Below are 22,950 nucleotides of genomic sequence, written 5' to 3'. Positions count from 1 at the left end.
TACCACCCGCCCTAGGGCATTGTCACAAGAGTTTAAGGATACAACAACCAGACTAAACCAAGAGAAACATATACGTCAATACTAGTTTAATAAGGTAGTAAATTTGTACTCATGAACATCTTATTATACTTTTTCTCTCAGCCCTCGCCACACAAAGGTCTAGAAGAAAGCAAGGAGAACTCCCCATACGTAAAACAAGACTAAATAAATTAGTGACCGTGGCCATCATCCTCCTGCCTCTCAGGGTCCAACTTGATCATGGTATCAATACGCATAATGGCGATGCAAGCCTCGACAGCACTCTTAAGCTGCTTGATCTTACCCATGCTGGGCTCCAGAACACCGGCCTTGAGGGAGTCGTGGACACGGCCCTTTGTCAAGTCGAGACCGTAGTTACGGTACGTCTTCTTCTTGGCGATAGCCTTCTCTTCCTCGTTGGCGTCGCCTTCCTGGACGCGCTGGGAGAGAGCGTGGCGGACACGGAGCTGGGCGACGAGCTCGGAGGAGTCCTTGGCGGCGTTGACGGCCAAGGTCTTGGGGACGGTCAGGAGAGATTGGGCGAATTCACCGATGGCGAGTTGCTCGCGAGAGCCCTGGAGGTGGTGGAGTTAGTGTTGAGCTAGGGCTCAGATATTTCGGAGGAGGATACGTACCACTGTGACTGCAAACTCTTCGAGGTAGATGTGAAGAGCCGTCTCGACGGCACCACCACCGGGTACGATGCTACCGCTCTCGAGGGTACGCTTGACAGCACACAGGGAGTCGTGTACGGAACGCTCCATCTCATCCAAGCTGAAGTCGTTGGGGCCCCGCAGGATGATGGAGGCAGAGGTGTGGACCTTGGTGCCCTTGACAAGGATACACTCATCATCGGATATCCGTTCCTGGACGACTTCCTCGGCATGTCCCAAGTAGGAAGCCTCGAACTTCTCGTCACCGTTGAGATCAGAGAGGGTGCTGACCAGAGTAGCGCCAGTGGCCTTAGCAATACGTCTCAGGTCTTCCTTCTTGCAACGGCGGACAGCCATGGCGCCCTTCTCAACGAAGAGCTTGAGAACCATGTCGTCGATACCCTTGGTGGTGAAGACGACATTGGCACCGGACTTGAGGATCATCTCCACACGCTCGAGGACAATGCCGGATTCCCTCTCACGGATCTTCTCCAGCTGATCGGGGTCGTCGACTGTGATCTGAACGCCAAGCTTCATTCTCTCCTTCTGCAAGTTCATGTCCAAGCAAGCAATCTTCGCGTCGGTTATCCGGGTCTTCATGGCCTGGGAAGCGACAGTGCAGTTGAGGGCATAGCCATTGACGAGAATGGACTCGCGACCACTCTTTCCGTGAGCCTTAAGCAGGTTGACAGCCTTCACGGGGTACTTGACCTCGTTCTTCTGGTTGGTGGTCTTGACCTGTTGCATGGCATCAACCACCATGTTGGCGTAGAAATCGGCATCGGAGCCAATGATCTTGCTGGACATGGATGTCTTGGCGATGTTGACCAAGCTGTCCTTTCCAAGTGTCTCAACCTTTGTGGTGATGTTCTCGTTCATGTACTTGACAGCTTCCCTCAGGGCTAGCCTGTAACCGTTGATGATGGTGGTAGGGTGTATGCGGTTCTTCATCAGCTCGTTGGCGCGGCGGAGGAGTTCGGCAGCAATGAGAACGACGGAAGTAGTACCATCACCGACCTAGCCTGAAATCAGCATCGTGTGAACAGGAAGAGGTAGTATGGAGCACAAGGAGCGGGGGTTCGGACCTCCTTATCCTGTTGTTGGGCCAAGTCCACGAGAATCTTTCCAGCGGGGTGCTCGATGTCGAGGAGACTCAGAATGGTTGCACCGTCATTGGTAACCGTGACATCCTAGAAAACCATCAGGGAGCTGCTCTATATTGAACGCGGGGTCGAAACATGATGCGTACACCGATATCATCCACCATCATCTTGTCCAGACCGGACGGACCGAAAGAGCTCTTGACAACATTGGCGATGGCCTGCGTAGCAAGGACTACATCATCATCAGCATCCCACCCCCATGGATGAGGAGAATCTATCAGTTCATACCGTTCTGCTCCCGCACATCAGCGCCGGTGATTTTCTGCCCCCCCAAGACTGTGCGAGACTGGTCAGTGATAGCTGTCAGGGGAAGGAGATTGGGGGGTGGTAAGGGGACTCACAAAGGGTGTCCGCATTCCGCGGCTGCTCAAAGATGCCTGCCATGATGGTGAAACAGACGGAGATGAAGGAAATAGGGGGAAAGACAAGCTCCGACAGCCAAATGCCTGAAGCCGCTGGACGTTCGCCTCGAATGTTTGCACTAAAAGTTCTGCCGGCCCCGGGCGGTGAAGATTTGCAGATGCATCCCACTTTGACTCAACCCCTCTTCCCGCCCCAGATCTTCCTCTTATCTTCGCCTTCCCTTCGTATCCGGTCCTCCTCTGCTGTTTGCGCGACCGTTGTCTCCCTCTCAACATGGCAAGCCAAACCTCCGCTGACGCCGCGGCTCCTGTCGAGGCCCCTGCCCCCCAGACCCTTCCTGATCGCTCCCAGAACCCCGCCGAAGCCGATGCCCCCCAGGGAGAGGTCTCCAAGAACGCCGCAAAGAAGGCTGCTAAGCTGGCCAAGCAGGCCGCCGACAAGGCTGAGAAGGCCGCGAACAAGGGGATTGGCAAGCAGGAGGCCAAGAAGCCCGCTGCCAAGGCTCCCAAGAAGAAGATCGAGGGCGCTGCTCTGATCGGTATCGATGTCGCCAAGGAGGAGGACTTCCCTGGTTGGTACCAGCAGGTTCTGACCAAGGGTGATATGCTTGACTACTATGATGTTTCCGGATGCTTCATTCTCAAGGTGGGTTGTTCTGTTCGCCCGAGACGCCGTCAACCACTTGTACTGATATGCGACAGCCCGCTTCGTACTTCATCTGGGAGGAGATCCAGCAGTGGTTCAACAGTTACATCAAGAAGATGGGCGTCAAGAACTGCTCTTTCCCCCTTTTCGTGTCTGAGGATGTGCTGCAGAGGGAGAAGGACCACATCGAGGGCTTTGCTGCTGAGGTCGCTTGGGTGACACACGCGTATGTTCCCTTATCTCTAGGGACGCCCCCAATATAGACAGGCCACTGATAAACCCATCCCTGCTACAGTGGCTCCACCCCTCTGGAGAAGAAGATCGCTATCCGTCCCACGTCGGAGACTGTCATGTACCCCTACTACGCCAAGTGGATCAGAAGTCACCGTGACTTGCCCCTCAAGCTCAACCAGTGGAACTCCGTCGTCCGTTGGGAGTTCAAGCACCCCCAGCCTTTCCTCAGAACTAGAGAGTTCCTGTGGCAGGAGGGCCACACGGCCCACCTGACCAAGGAGGGTGCCCACGAAGAGGTTATGACAATCCTCGACCTCTATGCTCGTATCTACGAGGAACTTCTGGCCGTCCCCGTCGTCAAGGGTCAGAAGACCGAGAAGGAGAAGTTCGCCGGAGGTCTCTACACCACCACCGTTGAGGGCTACATCCCCGCCACCGGTCGTGGTATCCAGGGTGGTACCTCCCACGGTCTGGGCCAGAACTTCAGTAAGATGTTCGGTATCACCGTCGAGGACCCCACCGCCAAGAGCGACGACAAGGAGAAGGCGGCTCCTCTCCACGTGTGGCAGAACTCCTGGGGTCTGTCGACCCGTACCCTCGGTGTCATGGTCATGATCCACAGTGACAACCGCGGTCTCGTCCTTCCTCCTCGTGTCGCTGACACCCAGACCATCATCGTCCCCGTCGGTATCACCGCCAAGACCACCGATGAGGAGCGTAAGAAGCTCTACGACGAGGTCGACCGCCTCGTTTCCACTCTTCGCGAGGCTGGCGTCCGCGCTGAGAGCGATCTGAGAGAGGGTTACTCCCCTGGCTGGAAGTTCAACGAGTGGGAACTCCGTGGTGTTCCTCTGCGTCTTGAGTTCGGTCCTGGCGAGCTTGCCGGCGGCTTCGTCACCGCTGCTCGTCGTGACGTCCCCGGCAAGGACGGTAAGGCTCCCATTCAGATCTCCGAGTTGACCACCGCCGTGCCCGCTCTCCTGGAAACCATCCAGAAGGATCTGTACAACCGCGCCGACGCCGAGTACCGCTCCCACCGCAAGATCATCACCAACTGGGACGACTTCACCCCGGCCCTGAACGACAAGAACGTCTGCCTGATCCCCCACTGCTTGACCGAGGAGTGTGAGGACCAGATCAAGGACCTGAGTGCCCGCAAGCACGAGGAGGACTCCGGCATTCCCCAGGACGCTCGCGCTCCTAGCATGGGTGCCAAGTCTCTCTGCATTCCCTTCGACCAGCCCGAGGGTATCGTTCCCGGCCAGACCAAGTGTACCAACCCCCACTGCACCCGCTTCGCTGAGAAGTGGTGCATGTTCGGCCGTAAGTTCATATCCAGATTCCTTGCGTTGCTTACCTACAATATATCTAACATAACCATCTCAACAGGCTCGTACTAAACGCAATCTACTACTACCGTGTTGGATCCGGATGTTTCAATTTATTAAAATTCTTTCTATCATCCACTTTCCTTCCTTCCTATGACTGTTATGACTTTTCCATTCCTGCCAATACAGTTTCACGTTGAGTTCGACATAGGGACCCTAAAAAGAAGCCTACAAGCGTCTTCAGAAAAGAAAAAGAACAAAAAAGAACAAGTGAAATTCAGGAGTTTAGATGCATACAATTGCATGGATGATGCGAGTTGGGTGGGGCAGATATGATATTCCTTGAGATACCTTTCATCGGTTTACCATCGGGGGAGTCAGATATAGGTCGTTTCAGTAGCTAGCGAGTCGAATTGAAAGAACATGTTTTTGGCAATTGCTTAAGTCTCTTTTTTGTAGTCTTTTTGCATTATATTATTTTTTAGGTGGTGATAAGGATTCGTTGTCTACTTAGTAATTTCGCTGGTGATGGATGGAAAAAGCAAGTGAGTGTGACAGCTCGATAGTCAGAGAAGGATACAGAAGAGTGAGCGCTAGGACGCTTGAAAAGAGAGATGCAGTGTAGAAAAAATATGCGAAATCCATGCAGAGAATAAGGAATGAATGATGGAATGACTGGATAAGAGCTGAAAGTTGAAAGCCGTATGCAAAGTAAAAGGACTGTGGTTTGTATAGAAGAGATGAAAGAGCGCCTGGGCTGTCTGTGTTGGGTAGACAAAGAGGTATCACTCATGGGGTTGTAGGGATCGAAAATATGTTGGATGGGACTATCCTATCAAATGAAGGGATGCGAGGAACGGATTAAGGATTATAGGTTGTAAGAGAGCGGACGTGACGATAGTTTCTTTCGGGAACACGGCGAGGGGTATCATTGTCAAAGACAGGGGTATCAAGAGAGTGAAGCATTAGCAAGAAAGCAACAGCAACGAGTCTGCACCCAATGCGGTCTCCTAGAACTGCTGTCCGTTTCTGGACGAAGTTCGGGAAGGGACTCGTTCGCTGGAAATGGTGGTTCTGCTGTGCGCATTGGGACCTGATTTCCGAGGCCAGCTCATGAGCCGGTAGGCGTTTCGCGGAGTCGTGTTTCTAGCCATGTAGGTGACGTTGTTCTGATCGACACCCTGGATACAGACGTGCGGTGTCCCACCAACGCTGGGCAATTGGATGATTTCTTCGTCGTCGCTGTCGTCTTCTGAGTAGCTGATCTGGCTGATTCTTACTGGAGAGGCTTGTGCGCGCATGCGTAGGACTGATGGTGCCCCGCTCATGTTCATTAAGTTGCCATGGGACGAGTTGGTTCTCATGGATACAGCACGACCCGGGTTGCTTGGAGGATTGTGGGATAATCTTTCCGATTGGAGAAGATCCATGTAGGTCACTTGCTCCTCGGGGCTCTCCTTATTTTGTTGCTTCGCCTCCCTATTACTGAGGACTCCTGGGGAGGGAAGAGGAGCGTCGGTGTGCCTCCGTCGACTGGTTGTCTGTGAGGCCCGGAAAGCCGTTACGGGAACGCTCGTGGATATGCTTCTGCGCTGCTCAGGACTTCTCTTGTGCTTTTTGAAGGAGCTTTTGCGGATCAACTTCGAGAATTGCCCTTCCTTTGCAGAAAGGCTTCGTTCCAGACCTGGTCCTGGGCACAATGGCACATGAGGAGCTCTGTCAAAGGATTCCTGAGATGGCGAAGGAGTGAGTGAGGGCTCGGTGGGGAAGGAAATGCGCTGAAAGGCTTCGTGAGAATTGATCTCCCTGATGATAGCATCCTGGAGACTCTCAAAGGTAGGGTGTGGTGTGACCTCTTGGGTCGAAGCAAAAGCCTGCCTGAACATGTCCATGATCTCGATAACTTTGTCGTTGGACTGAGGCAAGGATGAGATGGATGTCGGTGTTCCCACAGGGAGAGGGCTGTTCATAACCTCCGCAATGCTAGGGGCTTGCTTAGGATCGACAGCACTGGGAGTAGGCGGCTGTATTGCCCGATGTGCAATCTTCGTGCTCGGGCTTCCTCGAGCTGCTATCTTCGTGTTTATAGAAAGATCTCGGATATTCTTTTTGTTGCCATGACGAGCGGACGCTGGAGGGGTACTCTGTGTATCCGGAGGGGATTCAGTCTCGCTCATACCGTCACTGCTCATGGATAATGGGAGCGTTGGGCTATCAGGTAGCGGCGTATTGCTCCATTTATCGCCTTGCTTGTGAGCAGGAGGGACGCCCAAGTATCCATTCGAACGGGAGACGGCTTCTTCCTCCGGCGCATTGTTCCATTCAGCTAGCAAGTCAGGCGCAGACCTCTGAGATCGCAGGGAGCTTCTCTGAAAGGCCCCTTCCCTGGAAGAGCCAGGGCGCTCCTCAGTACGCAATTGAGGTACAGAGACTGAGCTCTCAGGAGAAATAGACCGCTCCAGCAGCGTGCCTTTCGCCCGTGAATGGGGGCGATCCCTAGCATTGTCTACATACCTCTGTGATCCCTGCCTGGAACGAGGTGGTGTAGCCCGAGAGCGTGCGCTGAAACTGTGGGGAATGGAGCGACTGCTGCTTCTACTCGAGATATTCCGGTCTGCTACCTCTTCCTGATACAGAGTTGAAACCGGACGCGAGCAGTAGGTATTCTTGAGCGCCAGTCCTCTCAAGAAGGGCACCATGTTCCGTTCGGCTATGTCTTCATTGTATGGTGTAATCGGCGACAAAGTGCTGGCGCTTTGGATGTGATACCGGTGTGAAGAAAACAAAGCATCGAGCAGATCAACGTGCCGAGATGCTGGGACTGGAGGACGAGTCGATGCCCGAGACGGAGGCGCATGCGAACGAGCTGACAAGGGTCTCGACTGCATCTGGTTGTGCGTTACTTCACACTGATTTTCCGCGGCCATGCGCCGGGATGTCTTCACGTTGGGCAAAACGTGGTGATCATCGCCTCCTGGGCTGACTGCTCGAGCGTCATGACCGTCGAAGTTTGCCGGTGAAGATTTCTCCGCATGGAAGAAGCGCTTTAAGGCAACCATGTTGGTGTCAACAGCTGCAGCTGAACCATATGGATAGCCTGATCTAGATATTATGCGCGTGACAACGCTCAAGTGCGTGCAAAGATATGCTTATGATATCGGTGCGACGAGACTGGCGGATGCTAGAAATACGAGCTTTCCGAGGGATGACAATGACGATCAGATCGGAAAAGAGAACTGTAGAAAAGGAATGTAATCTGGAGCTGCTGTCATGATAACGTCTAACTCATATCGAAGTCGCTGAACGCAAAAGCCCTCCGTACTCGAGAAGATGAAGGGGTGATGGGAGGGAAGAATAACGGGGGAGAGAGAGAGAGAGAGATGGAGGAAGGGAGGGAGGGAGGAGAAGCTGAGAAGAGAGAAAAGCAGCGTCGATGAACAAAGGATGGATCGTCTACGTAGGATAGCTGCCCGGTTCGCAGATCCGATAATTGTTCCTGCCTGTATCAGGGGTAGAAGTGGTCCAGGTCTCCGTAATCCATCAACACAAGATGGGGCTGAGCCGGCGGACGGGAGGGGACCAGTGAAAAGAAATTGCGAGCTAGATGCACATTGCGCCGGTCACACTCGAAGACCATGGCACCGAGATAGCTGTCTGCCCTAGTCGAATGGCGCGGTCTGAAGTGCTTATACGGATTACAGGGACCCCCTCCTCGTGGCCATTGTGGAATCGCAGCGGCCAGTGCCCAGCACACAATTGAAGCTGCTGCGCTGACTGGTGACTGTGTCGAACGTGCAGCAGAGCAAAGCCCTAACGTCCTCAAAAACCCACTATGCATAAACCTAGAATCCCGAGTCCACCTGACAGCGAGGGCGTCGAAATTGGATCTGCACGACGTGCAGTTGAGCTAGTACCGCCATCATGCCAATATTAGCAAAAGATCCAGACCTGACGTTATTTACCAGGCACGTACGGTAACCATAGGCCAGACGACAGCGGAGTGGGTCGGGGTCGAGGAGGTACAGAGTTCATGGGACGAGGAGTTGACGGCTTAGGGCCATGGACCAACCGAATGCGCGCGCCAGTCAGAAGCCGAGTATTCACGCGCAATGGAGCACACGAACACCTATAAAATTAGCGCGGAGAAGATGAACGTGCGCTTGCACCTATCGGGTAGTTGATCGTCCACCGACAGCGAACCACGACCCGGTCACTAAGCGGGAAGACCTCGTTCGAGCCGAGCACCAGCATATCCCGGGCGTGTACTATGGGAAAAACCGCCCCATTCGCCGTATCGATTGACAGGGGCAGGTCATGCTAGATGCCCGACCCTGGGCCGCTATTGGAAGCCCAGCACTAACGGAGGAATGTGACAGTGCCGTTTTGACACGAAGACGTTGGATCCTTTTTGCTTTTGTGACAGGAACATTTTTTAAAATTAGCTGTTCCACTCTCGGCGTCCTCGTCACACTTGCCCCTCTTTTTGAATTTTGTCTCTCGCTGGAAAGTGGAAGCCGCAGGGGCTCACCACGAGCAAGCTGGGAAGTTTAAATGACTATGAACCATGCATCGGAGATGGAACCATCCTCTCAGATTGAGGGGAATGGAGCAAGATCGAGCATCTCAGGGGCTGAAACGCCGAAGCGCGATAGCTCCATGCTTGCTTGGGAAATCAAAAGATGCGATCATGGCGGAAAAGACTGGAGACTGGTGGGATGGAGACTTGGAGATGGAGAATAAGAATCTTGTTAAGAAAGAGAGCCATTCCAAGGCCAACAAAACAAGGCCGCGCAAAAACTGGTCAGGGGACTGGAGCCAATCACGGGGACACACGCCAAATGAGACCATTCCTCGCTGGGAATTATCCCCGGCGGCCGGAAGTTGAAGCTGCCAACAGCTTCCCGATGAGCTCTTATGTTAGTTATGCCAATGGAGGAGAACCAGAGTAACCAATTCTGTGGCCATTGTGAACTGAGACCTCGTTCAATAGTAGAAAACTGATCCAGAGGCATCTCATCCATGACTCCTTCTCCTTTGGGCTCGGATTTGAGTACCCCGGCACAACAAAAACAAGGTATCCATAATGCATATTGCCAGTCTCCCTACATACGTACTCACACCTCCCAAACCTCATCTACTGCATACCCTGCATATCATTATTTATTATCTTACTCCCGACAGCTCCACTCAGCCTTAGACTAGCATTAATATCAGACGGAGATATGATTCCAACTAGAACTAGACAGGCAGATGCGCAAAAAATCTGACCTATCTGGACCGTCCCTAATATCGAGAAGATAAAAAAAGTGGTCCTTACGACTGCGCCTAAAAGATGCTTAATACGGACGACTAACCTACTCTAGCTGTCGGCTCCGATCACACAAATGTGATTGATGGACGCTAACTAGCGCACTGAGATTGGTTACCATCCACGCTTCACTTCCCCCCTCAATCGATCGACTAATTTAGTACAAGAGCCCTGTTCCTGGTGTCTGTAGTGGTGTAGTTTGTATACCCAGGATCGTATGATCATACGATGCGCTATCATATGTACGTGCTTCAAGGTTGTGGGGGAAGACAATTAGCATTGTAAGAGGCTTGGTGGGCTTGCTTCAATCTGCGTGTGGCGTATTAACTGCACTATATAGCGATTCCTTGAGGCCGGGTAGATGAAATTCATATTGTTTACGCCTATAATCATGGTTATTATATCTGGCCTCCTCTATGTATTCACCCATAGTCCAGTGGAGAACTCAGGATACTACTCACCAAAATGGCAGATGCACCCTCTACTTCTATTATATTATGAATAGTAACATACCCAACCAGCTTCAGTGCTTACTTCCTGTCAGTTTCGTATAAACCGGGAATTATCGAGTTAAATATCTATCTCACTGATAGCCAATCAACACATTCTGCAGGACAGCTATAGGAACTTAGAATTAGAGATCACTATCATACCATGGCGCATTGCCATGCTTCTGAGATTCTCGAGGGTGAATTAGGCCGGTCATAACTCCGCGAACCGTGAGGCTTCCAACATGCATGAGACTACGCTAAGCCTTCAAGTACAAGGAAAGTCATGTACAAATGCCTGAGCTTACTACAATCTCAGTCTACGCCTCCCGCTTAGATGTAGAGAACCGACATATGACGAGAAACCCTTCATTCGACTAAGGGCGCATGAAAACCAATCTCATCTAAACAACAGAGAAAGGCCTGAAATACTATAATAAATATAAAAGCCCGATTTCCGTCCACATTCATTTCAACTGTCTCCCCTAAGTAAGAAAATACTTAGAAAGGAGCCGGCCTCATCCCCACAAACTAAATCCCAATACCGTCTCTCTGAGCTCCCATATAGTGAGCAAGCAAGTAAAGAACAGTGAATCATCACTCTTCCTTCTTTACCTTCTTCGCGGTCGGCTTGAAAGCAAGAGGACCACCGGTATGCATGTAAGGAGGGTACACAGGCAAGTCCCGGAAACTGGGATCGATGATGGTCTCGGCTTCAGAATCATCATCATCTGCCATCTTGCGCTTGGTGGGAGACTTGTTAAGAAGAGCAGCAATGCTGACGACTCCAGCAGAGGTTCCGACCACGGGGCTGTTTGGCTCAACACTGCTTTCTTTGTCGGTAGCAGTGATCATGTCCAAACTCTGCTTCTTGGCTGGGGTGGAAGCAGAAGTGGTGCTGAGGTCAAATTTGCCATCCTTGATAACGGCGTCCATGTTCTTCTTCAGACGGTGGTAACGCATGCGGGCGGCCCCAAGCTTGAGGTTGGTGGCCTCCCCGAGGGCTTTCCAGTCAATCTGACGGGGCATATTAGTACGGAAGAGAGGGTGATCATTGGGTAGAAGAGATACTTACGGTGGTGAGATCAGAATTCAGGATGCACATGTAGAGGAACACGAGACCATCGTTAGGATGAGTCTTAGGCATTTTTACGGTTGATTAAGAGCGATGGAGGATGAGGTAGTTGAAGTTTTGAATAGAGAGAGAAGGCAGTACGATTTGACTTGGCAAACGCCTTGTCTGGTCTGGTTAGGAAGGGTTGTAGGAGAAGGTTGGGTGAGAGCGAGAAGGAGAGCGAGTAGAGAAGTAGAAGATATAGAAGAAGATATAGATAGATGACCACAACACGAAGAGATGAAGGGACGTGATTCCCTCAGCAAATGATTCACCTGATGATGACATCGTCGCCGTGGAATCATAATGGAATCACCATGGATTGCAGTTCGTAAGAATAACCAGACTGCACGAGTAGATACGAAGCCCTAAGAGGATGGAGGAAACGGAAGCACGTAGGGAGCGCATGGCATTAGGTGCTAAACAGTGAAGGATATATGATATTGAACAACGCCACATGTGCACAAATCGGAATCACGATTACACCAGGTTTGCCCCTGTCGGTAAACCAGCAAACCTCTCAGCAGACTCCTTCACAGCTTCTGCCAGGACAGTGTGGGCACCTCGAGCTGCATTCACTGCCCCATCAATGAGAGATTCGTGGGTCAGACTCTGATCAGTAGTGCCTAATGATGCCTTTGAATGATCGCCCTTGAGCCACAACTCCGTAATCTCATCTCTAGAGGGCATGTAGGCAACGACACAGGCAGACAGAATAGACTTGTGCTCAGCTGGGTCCGTATCGAGCATCAGCTTAGGGGTAGACGATTCACCCTCTGCTGGTTCGTCGGAGACGATGGCAGCCACACCACCAGCTACAAGGTCAAGACAGTCAATTCGAGCATCAGCAATTGCTGCAGACGCAGCGGTAATGCATCCAGCCAATACATTCATCATTCCCCAAGGAGCATCATGCGAATCGGGTGCGTCGCCCCACCAGCGGTCATCTTCTGCTTCCAGGATGGTGATTGTGATATCGAGGCCACTCTTGGGCCAGCGCTCAGCAACAATGACGCCTCTAAGCGCCGTCTCTAAATGCACACCCAGGTCCCGTTCGCTAGCATCGCGGATATGCCCCTTCCTCTGGCGGGCAGCAAACGGCGCATACTTGACGTGTGTCGTAAGGACGACGTTAGGCGAAAAGCTAGCCGAGCGTGGCAGGGGCTTAGGGCCATGAACTGTGCAGGCAAGCTTCAATGCAGAGGACGGAGGAATCAGGGATTGGGGGTTTGAGCGTGCAGCAGCAAGTGATGCGGAGGGTTCGAATTCAAGATAGGAAGAACCAGATGCCGAAGGGATGAGACCTGTCTTCAGAACTGGAGAGAGAGTGTATTAGCCATGGTACCATACAAGAAGAGTTGCAGTTATTCTTACAGATCTTGCGAAGCTCATCCGGCTGCCTTTGACGTCGTGGTCTGCCGGTAGAAATGCTAGAAGCGGACTTGAGAGAGGAGGCGAAAACGGCCGGCCTCGTGCCGCTAGGCGGCCCATTGATTCTTCGTCTGTCAGTCATTACACATGACTTGGCATCCTCATACCAGCGCGACAAGCAATTGAGGAAGCGAGACAAGGATTTGGGTCAGAAATTTGGATGGTCAAGCAGAGCTGCTGTCGATGTCCAGAAGCGGTCATCTACAATTTTGAGGGAAGTTTGCATGGTTTGCAAGGCGGGCAGCGCGGAATTCGGCGCTTTCTTTTTCCTCGTCCACTTTTCCTTTTCTTCGCTTCGACTCGCGCTTTTCCTTTCTCTTCTTCTCCCGCACCACACAAGCTTGATTTGTTTGCGAAAAGCAACACGTCTTTTATGTTGAGACTTAAATTACTTCACATTTGCCTTCATTGGCAACTTGTCACTAACTAGTATAACGTGAGTCTATTCCACTTCTTTACTTCCCTACTATCATTGCTTGATGAACAAGATCCAAAAATCTTTCAGTTCTGGCGACAAACAAATGGGCCTTGAACAAACATGCATCACCATCTGATAATGCACCTACAATTGCCTTGTGTTTTCTCTTCCATGCTTGGTTGAGTAGCTTTGCTGACATTGCTATAAGATTATAGGATATTAGCTAGAGCTACTTCACCTCAAACCCGCTGTTGTAAACTGATTGGTATGCCACACTCTTCCCTTACCCACAATCTTTCCGGGCCTCTACCCTGGAATATCATCCAATGATGAGAAACAATTTTTTCAGTTCTGCTTCTGCAAAAACCTTGAAGAAAACAAAATACCTTACCAAAAACTCCTGATCCAATTGGACAACTTCCACTACTTGCTCCACTCATTGCTTTCAGTCAAGAATCTTACTGACAGCTCTCAAGAATTCTCTAGGGTACTGTATGTAAAATCATAGGTGCCATTAGCGCGCCGAGCTGCATTATCCTGGACTATCAGAAGAGGTATGCTTATAATTTTCGATCACTACAACCATAAACACAACAACCCCACACGTCGATGATGACAACAAGTCAATCCATTCAATGATCTCCTTTGGAGAACCGCCCCTCGGGCCTGCATCATCCAACAATGTCATGCATATGACTTCAACGATCTACTTATCCATCTCCCTTATACTGGACCTTACGCTCGCTTCTTCCCTCGGGAGGACGGCAGGCGTTCAAGGGAGGAAGGTTGTGGAGTCCTGGAGAGGCAGGCTACATCGTTGTTGTCCGCATTGTCAGCGTCGGCTTGTTTGTTGTGCCTGACTTGTGTCAGGGCCTTTTTCCCGCCTCGTCGTTCGTTTTGGATGGCTTGACGGGGGATCGGAACTGGCAGGGGATGGGATGAATTACCCGGCTTGGCTGATCCTTCCATATACTCTATTCTCTTGAATGGAGTCCATGCCCTATATCTCAGAACCACATTCTCGTGGATCGTGAGCTGACTTTCTCGTCTGCCTGCAGACTTCGAATCTCGTCTTGTCCGCCGTCTTATCATAGCTAGTAATATTAATGTCATTTCCCATTTCGATACCAATTTCTGTTTTGCATATACACACCCGTAACTCTAGCCTTTGTAAAGCTAAACTAAAAGCAACGAAGGACCAGAATAGCCATATGTATGGAGAAGTTTTTATTTACACTTGTTTATCATTCGTAGAACCATCTCTGACTTTGTCTGGAGCACCATGCAACTAAACAACTGGTCTCCTGTACTACACCTGCCGATCGAGAGTTGATCCCTGAAAGAGAAAATGGGACAAATAAACAGATAAAGTCGCAAAAACGCATCATTCATTCACTCTCCATTTAGTAAGGAGAGTCCTCACGCCTCGTCCTTCTCATGCGCCTCAGTAGGCGTTGTAGCACCATCTCTGGTCATGCTATAAGGAGCCTATTACAAACATAACCTATTAGCCCTTCGCCTTGAAAGAAAAGAAAAGGTACGATACTTACCAAGACCCGCTTCGCATTACAGATTCTCCAAGCGAGGTTCCGAACAGTCCCGTCAGCTCGGACAACTTCAGGAGCGAATTCAATACCGAACCTAGATAGAATATACATTAGCATCCAAATGATCGGCCACTAACGCCAACGAGGATGTAGTGAACTCACATCTGATGTACAGCAAAGACGACCCTTTTAGCGAATTTGCCGTCACGCTCCACGAGGCTACCGAACTGCTCTTCCACGGTTTCGGGAGCGATTTCCGGGTCTCGGTCGAAGCAGTTTCGGACAACAGGGAGGAGGCTCTTTTCAACGGATGCCTGGTTATCTTCGAAGGACTCTTCGTCGAAGCGCCGGATACGGATCTCGAAAGGTCGAGAAATCGCCATGACATTATGTTTGCCATTGTGGTGATAACGGAATTCGAAGACACCCTGGGTCCAGAAGAGCTTGTCACCTGAGAAGATGACTTCGCCGGTGGCGACGTCACGATGCTCGCTGTTTTCGGTGACAATGTCACTGGTTATGATGCCCTTCTCGCAGGTGAGGTTGTCGTAGAAACCCTCATTCGTTGCGACCCATCTTCCTTGAGAGGAGACGCGAGAGACTTCACGCGAGGTGTTGTCCGTGACTCGGTACAGACTTACCCAGTCCTTCTTGCTGTGGTTGAGAGGAGCGGTCCATTTGACTTTGATGGGAGAACCGTATTCAAAGACCAGGTTCTTCAAGTCGCCTCGTCTGTCGAGGGGCACGCGAGCATTGGCACCTTCTCTACCAGTACTCTTGTCGCACTCCTCGAGAGAGGATGAATCCGTGCCTTCGATTTCCAGGGCATAGTCCCGGGAGTCCAAGCCCGCGAGGTCCTCATCAATGCGGGTGATGGTCACACGCGCGGGATACTTCTGGAATAGCGCCGTGGTATCCTTGACGAAAGTATTGACGCCAGCAGCTAGCTTTGGGCGAGCGGTGTCAATAAGCTCCTCGATAAACTCGAAAGAATCATCGAAGATCTTGTCCACGCTTCCATGAAGCTGACGGAGAGTGGGGGGCAGGGTCCGCTTCAGGCTCTTGACCAGCCCCGCATCCTGTCGCAGGCTTCGGCCATACAGCTTCTGCATGTGCGGACGCTCCACGAATTGGATGAAAGCCAGACTTAGAATGTGGCTCAAAAGCGCCAGGAATGTAATTGCGCCACTACTTGTGATCAAGACGGCGCCCCAGACGCCGGCCAGACCCAGTACCCGCTCGGGATTGTTCAGGAAGCGATAAATACCGTTATACGTTAACTTATGAGCCCCTTCGAAGAAGAAGTCCCCATAGAACCAGCCAAACTCTCCGAGAGACTCGTAGATGCTGGCGGAAGTCCAGATTTGCAAGCTAATGAGCCCTGCGCCCAGAACATGGCGGAGCAAGACCAGACCGTAGCCCCAGTCAGCGGGCAGCGTGTACATTTTCCATACGGCAGCAATGAAACTAGCATAGCACATGATCATACTCAGATGATAAGTGCCTTTCCACTGGTTCCAGGCCTCATTAGGTGTTTCGCCATACTTAAGAAAATGACGGGTCCACGCTTTACAGTCGGATTGCTCGGTCAGAAGGTATCCGATGCCCACCGAAAACACCAGTCTCCATACCGCGGCATTGGCCACGAAGAGGAATTGGTATCGGGGCGTCGAGGGCGTCAAAACGGTCAGTGCAAATACGAGTAGTTGGATCAGGATTGACGATGTATCCGTTATCCGATACAGATCCAAGTTGTTGAAACCCAGTAGATTGTGAACTGAAGGAGGTGGGCCGCTTGGGGGTGTTGTCGCTTGGGGCAGTGGCTCATCGGTTGAAGCTGAGGCAACGGAAGGCTCAGTGGCCTGAGATGATGTAGATACAGAGTCTTGTTCAGTCATACGCTTCCGCGGAGGAGGGGGGTTGTACGTCTTGTCGATGTGCGGGTTTTCGACAAACACCAGAAAGGCGAATTGAGCTGCATGGGCGATTATGGAGATGAAGAGCACTTTGTAGCTGGCTGCCATCAAAGAAATACCGTAGTACCCGGCGTACCCGACCGAATACATGGGGTGAGGGGCCATTTCGAAGACACCATCGAACGTCAACTCTTGGTCGATGAGGTAGAAGAAATCTCCCCAGTACCAGGCATAGTCTTTGACCACGCGGTGTGCGTCTAGTTTAACCCAAAGGTTGAACAATACGAGCACAATGCCGGCTGACCAACGCGAGACTGTCATCAGCATGCTCTCACCCACAGGATGGTGGCTACATGCTATAGCAAAGAGACAATATGACGTGAAGTCGCACATCAAGATCAAGTCCACCAGGCGTCTAAAGACAAGCCAGGTGTTGTACTCAATCGGAGCTTCTTCAAAGGAATAGTCTGTAGGGATCTTAGTCTCCAATTCCCGCTTGAGCAAGTTATACAACTTAGGGTGTGGATTCTGGTTAGTAGACGGGTTCACAAAGATCCTTGTCTTTTCCGCCCAGCGCACAAGGGTCTTGTGATGGGACTGGTTATGCAAAAGCCATCCTATTCCGGCATTGTAAGCTGCACGCCAGAAGAGGTAGATGACCGCAAACACAGGAATTTTGGCAAAGTCCGGTAGCCACCACAACAACAGGATGTGTGCTCCCAGAATAGCCAGAACTATCACATCGGACAAATTCTTAGGTTCCGAGGGCGACAGGAGTTGAGAGACCATGTCGTGGGTTTGGGGCACCGTGAACACTATGTAGCAATCAAGTAAATTAGCCGCCAAGTTCCGCCACTAGAACAATAGAAGGAAGTCCGCCATTGTCGAATGATAATAGAGGCTCTGATATCAACCAGGTTCAACGCATAACTCAATGAATGGAATGCCTACCTGTACCATCAGGGGTCCTGCCAAAAGTTTTCTTGTTCTGGCTTGTACCATCCTTGGCTTCGACCTCACCAGCAGCAGTGAGTGCCCCAGCGCCCAGGGATGAATCGGACTGAGAGGCCTGAAACCTCTCGCGAAGCCCATCATCCCCGATATGAGTGCCTGTTGAGAGGCCTCGATCCATAATTGTTTAGCGAGAAGTGGTTAGGGGAAAGGAATGAAAAAAAGCGCACAGTCGAGAGAAAAGCATGTGACAGAGGTGCTGGGGGCAGGCTGTATTTAAAGCGTCAGGGTAACTATGATTGGTCCGTGCTGCTCAAATCTGAGTCACCAAGCCGCATTGGGGAATCCCTCGAGTTCGCTGGGAATGAGTGGTGTCCAAGAGGTGAAGCGTACACAGCACACAACCAAGTCTAAATGCTAATGGTTGAGTGTACCAGCAAAGGGGAAAGCCTGAGGTCCGTCCACGTATTTATTCTGCAAAAGCGTTGGGGTGAGGACTAGCGAGCAATATGAGACAGCAGCGACATCTCCTCCCCCAAGTGCCCACTTTTGTCGGTTAGCACAGCTCAAGTGTGGACCCCGTGCACTGCCTGGGGAAAGACCCGGACTCTCAAGCAGTCCAACTGACGCCAGTCATGACGCTCGCCCGGCACGCTTTTCTGGGAAGAATGGGCTGGAATTGAACAGAAGTAATGGATCTCAACATCCAGGGTCCGACGGCCTTCCCACTTTTACCCACCGCAGATTGGATCGCTGCGCACTACCAGATTCTGGTCCTTGGTACACAGTTCGGAATAAAGGGTAAACCTCTCTTCCATAACCAAGATATCGTCGATCACGAACATATGCGGAATTCCGCATCATTCCAGTCTGCACCTGCTGGCTGCTGGCCCGTTAATGATGCAGCCACACCCTAGGAACTGGCTTTCGGGAAGCACCTCCCTCACTCCAGGCATTCCGGGCCATCTCATTCACCCTCGTATTGGACATGAATTTCTACTGGCGGCAACTGCGCCTGTTCATTGATCACAGACCCATTCGATATTGAATCAATTGTTTCTTTCCATCAATAGAATATCATGGACGTCCAGGATGGTGTGTACCTTGATTGAAACCAAGTTCGATGCAACTAAACCTGTACCTGGAGGCGCATGCGGACAATGAGCACTCCCTATGGCTAACGAACCCACTCCAAACGACATTGGCTTTACGAGAGACGCATCTCTTCCCCTCATCTTAGAAGGATTTTGCAGTACTACCGTCTTCTGACTATCCAAGGATAGAAACTGATTGACAGGACTACGCGAGGTGTTTATTTCAACGCACATATGGTGACATTCTGACCCGCATAGAAAGTTACCCGCTTAGTAGTAGGATACTGTGGTGGTTTCTTATACTGTCCTACCCAACCACGCATTCTTCATGTAGGCAATGGGGTTTGAGGATGTTCTGACCCATACGTGAGAATGTTGTCCTTGTCTAATAGGGGCAACATGATATCATTGCGCAACCAGATTGTGGGCGTTGTGTGACTCCGTTAAAGTTCTGACACTGCATGAATTTTCCGCGTTACCCCTCCCGACAACATATTGAGACCAGGTTGCCCCTCTTGTGTCGGCCTGCCTGGTTGGCATCCCTTCCGAGTCTATGAATCGGCGAACTTGCTACAATATTAGAGGCATTGGGGACAGCATTCGTCGGGTATCTGAAGAGTAGTTACGGACAGCATTATTTGTCAATCTCGACAAGCATCGAGTGAGGGTTATGGTCTACTGCATATACAATGGCCCTTCCTAGCAGGTAGTGTCAGTGAACTAGCAGTATGGGAGAGTGTTGCTTCGAGTCCAGAGGATTCATAGCATCCACGCTCACTAGAATCACTGTATTGGTTTCAAAAGTGCATTAAACTACTTAACAATGCGATAGGATAAATTTTCCATACGCAGCTTAGATCTAAGATTATGTGCAGAGCTTGTTTGCTTTGAAATTTGTTCCTGGCATGGGTAGCAATGGATCTTATCGCCGCTCTCTCCGACACCGCTGCGACCGAAACGAACCCCGCGCCAATCGCCACTGCAGCGTTTGTCATGTGTTGCTTATCAAGCATCCCGCCCGCGGTCACGCCGCCACTTTTCTCGTAAGACAGCATTCAGCTTTTATCATACATAACGACATCTTTTGGGTGGTTGAATGTTCAGCATCTGCCGTGTTCTCGCCAATAGCAAAAGAGACCGTACATAACTGACTGAAAATCCAGATGGCACCTTCTCTGGAGGAGCCGACCGCTGCCTACCTTGAGGCGCGGTCGAAGATGGCCCCGAATCTGGTGGCTCCTGAGCCAGGTATGTCCGATATGAAGCCGGGATATCTGCTTAGGATATGATTAGTGTACTAATCTCTGAGAAGAACATTGTCCTGGTCCCGAGTCCGAACAAGCAGGCAAAGGCGATGCCTGTGCAGGGTGTCCCAATCAATCGATCTGCGCATCTGCCCCCAAAGGTCCTGACCCCGATATCCCCATCATCACCGAACGGCTATCGCAAATACGACACAAAATCCTTGTACTCTCTGGCAAAGGCGGTGTCGGAAAATCTACTTTCACCTCCCTTCTCTCCCACGCATTCGCCGCAAATCCTGAATCGACTGTGGGTGTAATGGATACCGATATCTGCGGGCCGTCGATACCGAAAATGATGGGCGTCGAGGCGGAGACCATCCACGTGAGCAATGCAGGCTGGAGTCCGGTGTGGGTTACGGATAATTTAGCCACGATGAGCGTGCAATTCATGCTGCCCAATCGGGATGATGCGGTGATCTGGAGAGGGCCGAAGAAGAACGGACTCATTAAACAATTCTTGAAGGATGTGGATTGGGGCGAGATGGATTACTTGGTCATTGATACACCCCCGGGGACATCGGACGAGCATCTGTCCGTCAACTCTCTGCTCAAGGAGTCCGGTGTAGATGGCGCAGTAGTTGTCACTACCCCACAGGAGGTCTCGTTGCTCGACGTCAGGAAGGAAATAGACTTTTGCCGCAAGGCAGGCATTCGCATCCTGGGGCTAGTCGAGAACATGTCTGGCTTCGTGTGCCAATCGTGCAACACTGAGACCCAGATCTTCCGGGCTACCACCGGGGGCGGAAAGCGACTCGCCAAGAAGATGGGCATTCCTTTCCTGGGCGCTGTGCCTCTTGACCCGCGGGTAGGCATGGCATGTGACTATGGTGAGAGCTTCGTGGATCATTATCCCGACAGCCCAGCATCGATTGCGATCAAGCAAGTTGTCCGCTCGGTTGCTGGGATGATTGGAGAGGATCCCAACGACGTGCTGCCGGAGGATGCGGCAGAGTGATGTTTATCTCATATATATGATGTTTGATCTGATTTCACGGGCGTTCAGCATTGGGATAGCAAGCCGAGGTTTCTTTCAATTCGTGGGTGTTCCGGGCATTTTCGACCAAGAAGTCATTTAGATACCAAATCTTCAAAATCTTTCTCTGTTTCCCGCTCAACCTTTTTCTAAAGGCTTCTCCTTTTTCCTACTATTTTTGTACCCCAAGGCACTCTTCGTAGTCTTCGCTTACACCATTGGGGGCGAGATACACCTAGCTTGGGGGCTGCGCGGGGGAGAAAGAACCCGTGTTCACGGATGGTAGTAGGAGTAGTTCGCGTGTTTACTCCAAATAAATAGCAGTTAATAACCAACTACCGACTTACGTTATTAGTGCTCACTAAGCCCTAGACTAAAGCGAAGGAGTTGCTGCTGTCGATCCTATAGATAGCATCGAGATACAACATGAAGTGTACTATGTAACATGATAATGAAGTTACTACCCACTTCATCAGTCGTATTTTACTTCCTAGACAGCTTGGCGACAAGAAAAAGTGCCGGACCGCCCGCCAAGTGGAAAGAAAGGGCCTGAAATGTACTTGGCAGATTGCAAGTTGAATCCCCGCCGGGCCATCCATCGGACCATTTTCATCTCACCGTTTGCTTGGCTCTGTTTGAGGGAGACGGAAATCCGCTGATGAAGATCCGCAACGGGGGTGGCCCGAGGTTGAACAAATTCAGGGTGCTGCTGCTTGCTTGGTCTTGTCCCGCGAGCCACAACGAATACTGATTACTGATTGGGTCTTGGGGGGTGCTTTTGATGCTGCCGAGAAAGATAAGTAGCATTTCTAAACATGTGGGATTATTGCTGCTACTACCTAGACGGGTTGAAGATCAACCTTTCCCCCGGAGTAGCCGATTAGATAGATAGTACGGAGTAGTCAGTGTCATGCAGTTAACGGGTTAACCAAGAAACTAAACGCTGGGCAAACAAAAAGTCTATCACCCAACTGTGTTGACGGACATCTATTCGTCCAATTCTTGAGGTTTCCTTTGGGCAATGATGAACACTACCCAAAAAACTCGACTGCCTACGTACGCGGCTTTCCAGGGCTGAGTAAGAGTCCTGTTTGTTCAGATCGATCTATTGTGTACGTGTGCACGATTGCGAAATGTTTAGCCACGCATGCAGGACTCGTCCATTGACGTACTCGGGATTCGGATGCTTATGTGGACTGGAGCCATGCCGATGCAGCGTACCTTGTGCACTGTTGTTGTTGTTGCTGCTGCTGCCTGAATATTAATGCCGAGTGGCTCAATGGCAGGGCCAGAGGGTGGGGGGGAAAGCCGGCGTCCCAGGCTGGACTTTGTAACACGCCTAACTCGAAGTTTATCCACGGAACCGCTTTCGAGGCACGCTGGTGTTTCATGATATTCCTGTGGTGATTGGCCGGTGACCCCTGGCCCTGGCGGTTAGGCTGTTTCATAAGGAGCCACTCAGGGACTCGCTCGCCCCGGTCGCTGTCAAGGTAAAAGGCCAGTCGCCCTGTCAAAGGCAGGTTACTCATGTCCCATGCGCTCTCTACTACTGCTGCTGCTGTGAACAGAAGAAAATATAGAGTTTTCTGCAGCAGCACAAGCGGAAGATCCAAGGTTGAACTTGAACCCACTTTCTTCTCTTCCCCCTCCCCTCCCATCCCCGCCGGTGTCAGGCAAATGAAGATGGGTTTCCCCTGGGTTTCTCCCGTGAGTCCAGGCTAACTGGGCCTGGATCATCCAGGATTGGTTGATGATTCCACCGCTGGGCTTTTGGGACCAGACTGGTCCAGCTAGTTGGAACAATGCCACCCCTCCAGCCTCCGTGCTGGGTGGATCGATGTAGAGTGCGAAAGTCTTGGTGTCTTGGGCGAATCAACTATAGTAGGCCTGCTAAAAGTCGCTCGACGGTGAATAATGCCTCGCCGAACTTTTTCCTTTTCGACTTGCTGCCCTTTTATAGACTGCACTTCTTTCCCCTTTTTGTTTACATTTCTCTTCTAGT

General features: G+C 51.1%; 9 protein-coding genes across 9 annotated transcripts; 3 read left to right on the top strand and 6 right to left on the bottom strand.

The window, feature by feature from the left end:
* Positions 1 to 209: 209 nt before the first annotated feature.
* Positions 210 to 2,218, bottom strand: An15g06370 (uncharacterized protein; the record flags this gene model as incomplete). Its single annotated transcript, XM_059744756.1, has 6 exons — positions 210 to 593; positions 654 to 1,688; positions 1,757 to 1,861; positions 1,921 to 2,006; positions 2,063 to 2,134; positions 2,176 to 2,218. The coding sequence occupies 6 exons, from the start codon at positions 2,216 to 2,218 to the stop codon at positions 210 to 212; spliced, it is 1,725 nt and encodes a 574-aa protein (XP_059602606.1).
* Positions 2,219 to 2,470: 252 nt separating this feature from the next.
* An15g06360 (uncharacterized protein) lies at positions 2,471 to 4,476 on the top strand (the record flags this gene model as incomplete). The annotated part of the gene is made up of 4 exons (XM_001397127.3): positions 2,471 to 2,842; positions 2,899 to 3,068; positions 3,138 to 4,399; positions 4,466 to 4,476. 4 exons carry the CDS (start codon positions 2,471 to 2,473, stop codon positions 4,474 to 4,476), a joined length of 1,815 nt encoding a protein of 604 aa, XP_001397164.1.
* A 938-nt stretch (positions 4,477 to 5,414) lies between these two features.
* An15g06350 (uncharacterized protein) lies at positions 5,415 to 7,463 on the bottom strand (the record flags this gene model as incomplete). The annotated part of the gene is made up of 1 exon (XM_001397126.1): positions 5,415 to 7,463. One exon carries the CDS (start codon positions 7,461 to 7,463, stop codon positions 5,415 to 5,417), a length of 2,049 nt encoding a protein of 682 aa, XP_001397163.1.
* A 385-nt stretch (positions 7,464 to 7,848) lies between these two features.
* On the top strand, positions 7,849 to 8,959 carry An15g06340 (uncharacterized protein; the record flags this gene model as incomplete). The annotated part of the gene is made up of 5 exons (XM_059744755.1): positions 7,849 to 7,986; positions 8,088 to 8,300; positions 8,370 to 8,423; positions 8,710 to 8,784; positions 8,828 to 8,959. 5 exons carry the CDS (start codon positions 7,849 to 7,851, stop codon positions 8,957 to 8,959), a joined length of 612 nt encoding a protein of 203 aa, XP_059602605.1.
* A 1,057-nt stretch (positions 8,960 to 10,016) lies between these two features.
* Positions 10,017 to 11,347, bottom strand: An15g06330 (uncharacterized protein; the record flags this gene model as incomplete). The annotated part of the gene is made up of 7 exons (XM_059744754.1): positions 10,017 to 10,095; positions 10,174 to 10,193; positions 10,226 to 10,249; positions 10,300 to 10,330; positions 10,366 to 10,460; positions 10,816 to 11,217; positions 11,276 to 11,347. The coding sequence occupies 7 exons, from the start codon at positions 11,345 to 11,347 to the stop codon at positions 10,017 to 10,019; spliced, it is 723 nt and encodes a 240-aa protein (XP_059602604.1).
* Positions 11,348 to 11,794: 447 nt separating this feature from the next.
* On the bottom strand, positions 11,795 to 12,827 carry An15g06320 (uncharacterized protein; the record flags this gene model as incomplete). Its single annotated transcript, XM_001397123.3, has 2 exons — positions 11,795 to 12,630; positions 12,689 to 12,827. The coding sequence occupies 2 exons, from the start codon at positions 12,825 to 12,827 to the stop codon at positions 11,795 to 11,797; spliced, it is 975 nt and encodes a 324-aa protein (XP_001397160.1).
* A 1,071-nt stretch (positions 12,828 to 13,898) lies between these two features.
* Positions 13,899 to 17,758, bottom strand: An15g06310 (uncharacterized protein; the record flags this gene model as incomplete). Its single annotated transcript, XM_059744753.1, has 7 exons — positions 13,899 to 14,257; positions 14,317 to 14,339; positions 14,587 to 14,651; positions 14,714 to 14,804; positions 14,873 to 15,442; positions 15,497 to 17,441; positions 17,578 to 17,758. 7 exons carry the CDS (start codon positions 17,756 to 17,758, stop codon positions 13,899 to 13,901), a joined length of 3,234 nt encoding a protein of 1,077 aa, XP_059602603.1.
* A 786-nt stretch (positions 17,759 to 18,544) lies between these two features.
* On the bottom strand, positions 18,545 to 18,994 carry An15g06300 (hypothetical protein; the record flags this gene model as incomplete). The annotated part of the gene is made up of 3 exons (XM_059744752.1): positions 18,545 to 18,592; positions 18,681 to 18,842; positions 18,938 to 18,994. 3 exons carry the CDS (start codon positions 18,992 to 18,994, stop codon positions 18,545 to 18,547), a joined length of 267 nt encoding a protein of 88 aa, XP_059602602.1.
* Positions 18,995 to 19,834: 840 nt separating this feature from the next.
* On the top strand, positions 19,835 to 20,930 carry An15g06290 (uncharacterized protein; the record flags this gene model as incomplete). The annotated part of the gene is made up of 2 exons (XM_001397120.3): positions 19,835 to 19,919; positions 19,984 to 20,930. The coding sequence occupies 2 exons, from the start codon at positions 19,835 to 19,837 to the stop codon at positions 20,928 to 20,930; spliced, it is 1,032 nt and encodes a 343-aa protein (XP_001397157.1).
* Between the last annotated feature and the right edge of the window lie 2,020 nt (positions 20,931 to 22,950).

This window comes from Aspergillus niger, assembly GCF_000002855.4.
Source record: "Aspergillus niger supercontig An15".
NCBI classification, from domain to species: domain Eukaryota; kingdom Fungi; phylum Ascomycota; class Eurotiomycetes; order Eurotiales; family Aspergillaceae; genus Aspergillus; species Aspergillus niger.
The sequence above is the reverse complement of the archived record's forward strand: the minus strand, read 5'-3'. Positions and strand labels throughout refer to the sequence as shown.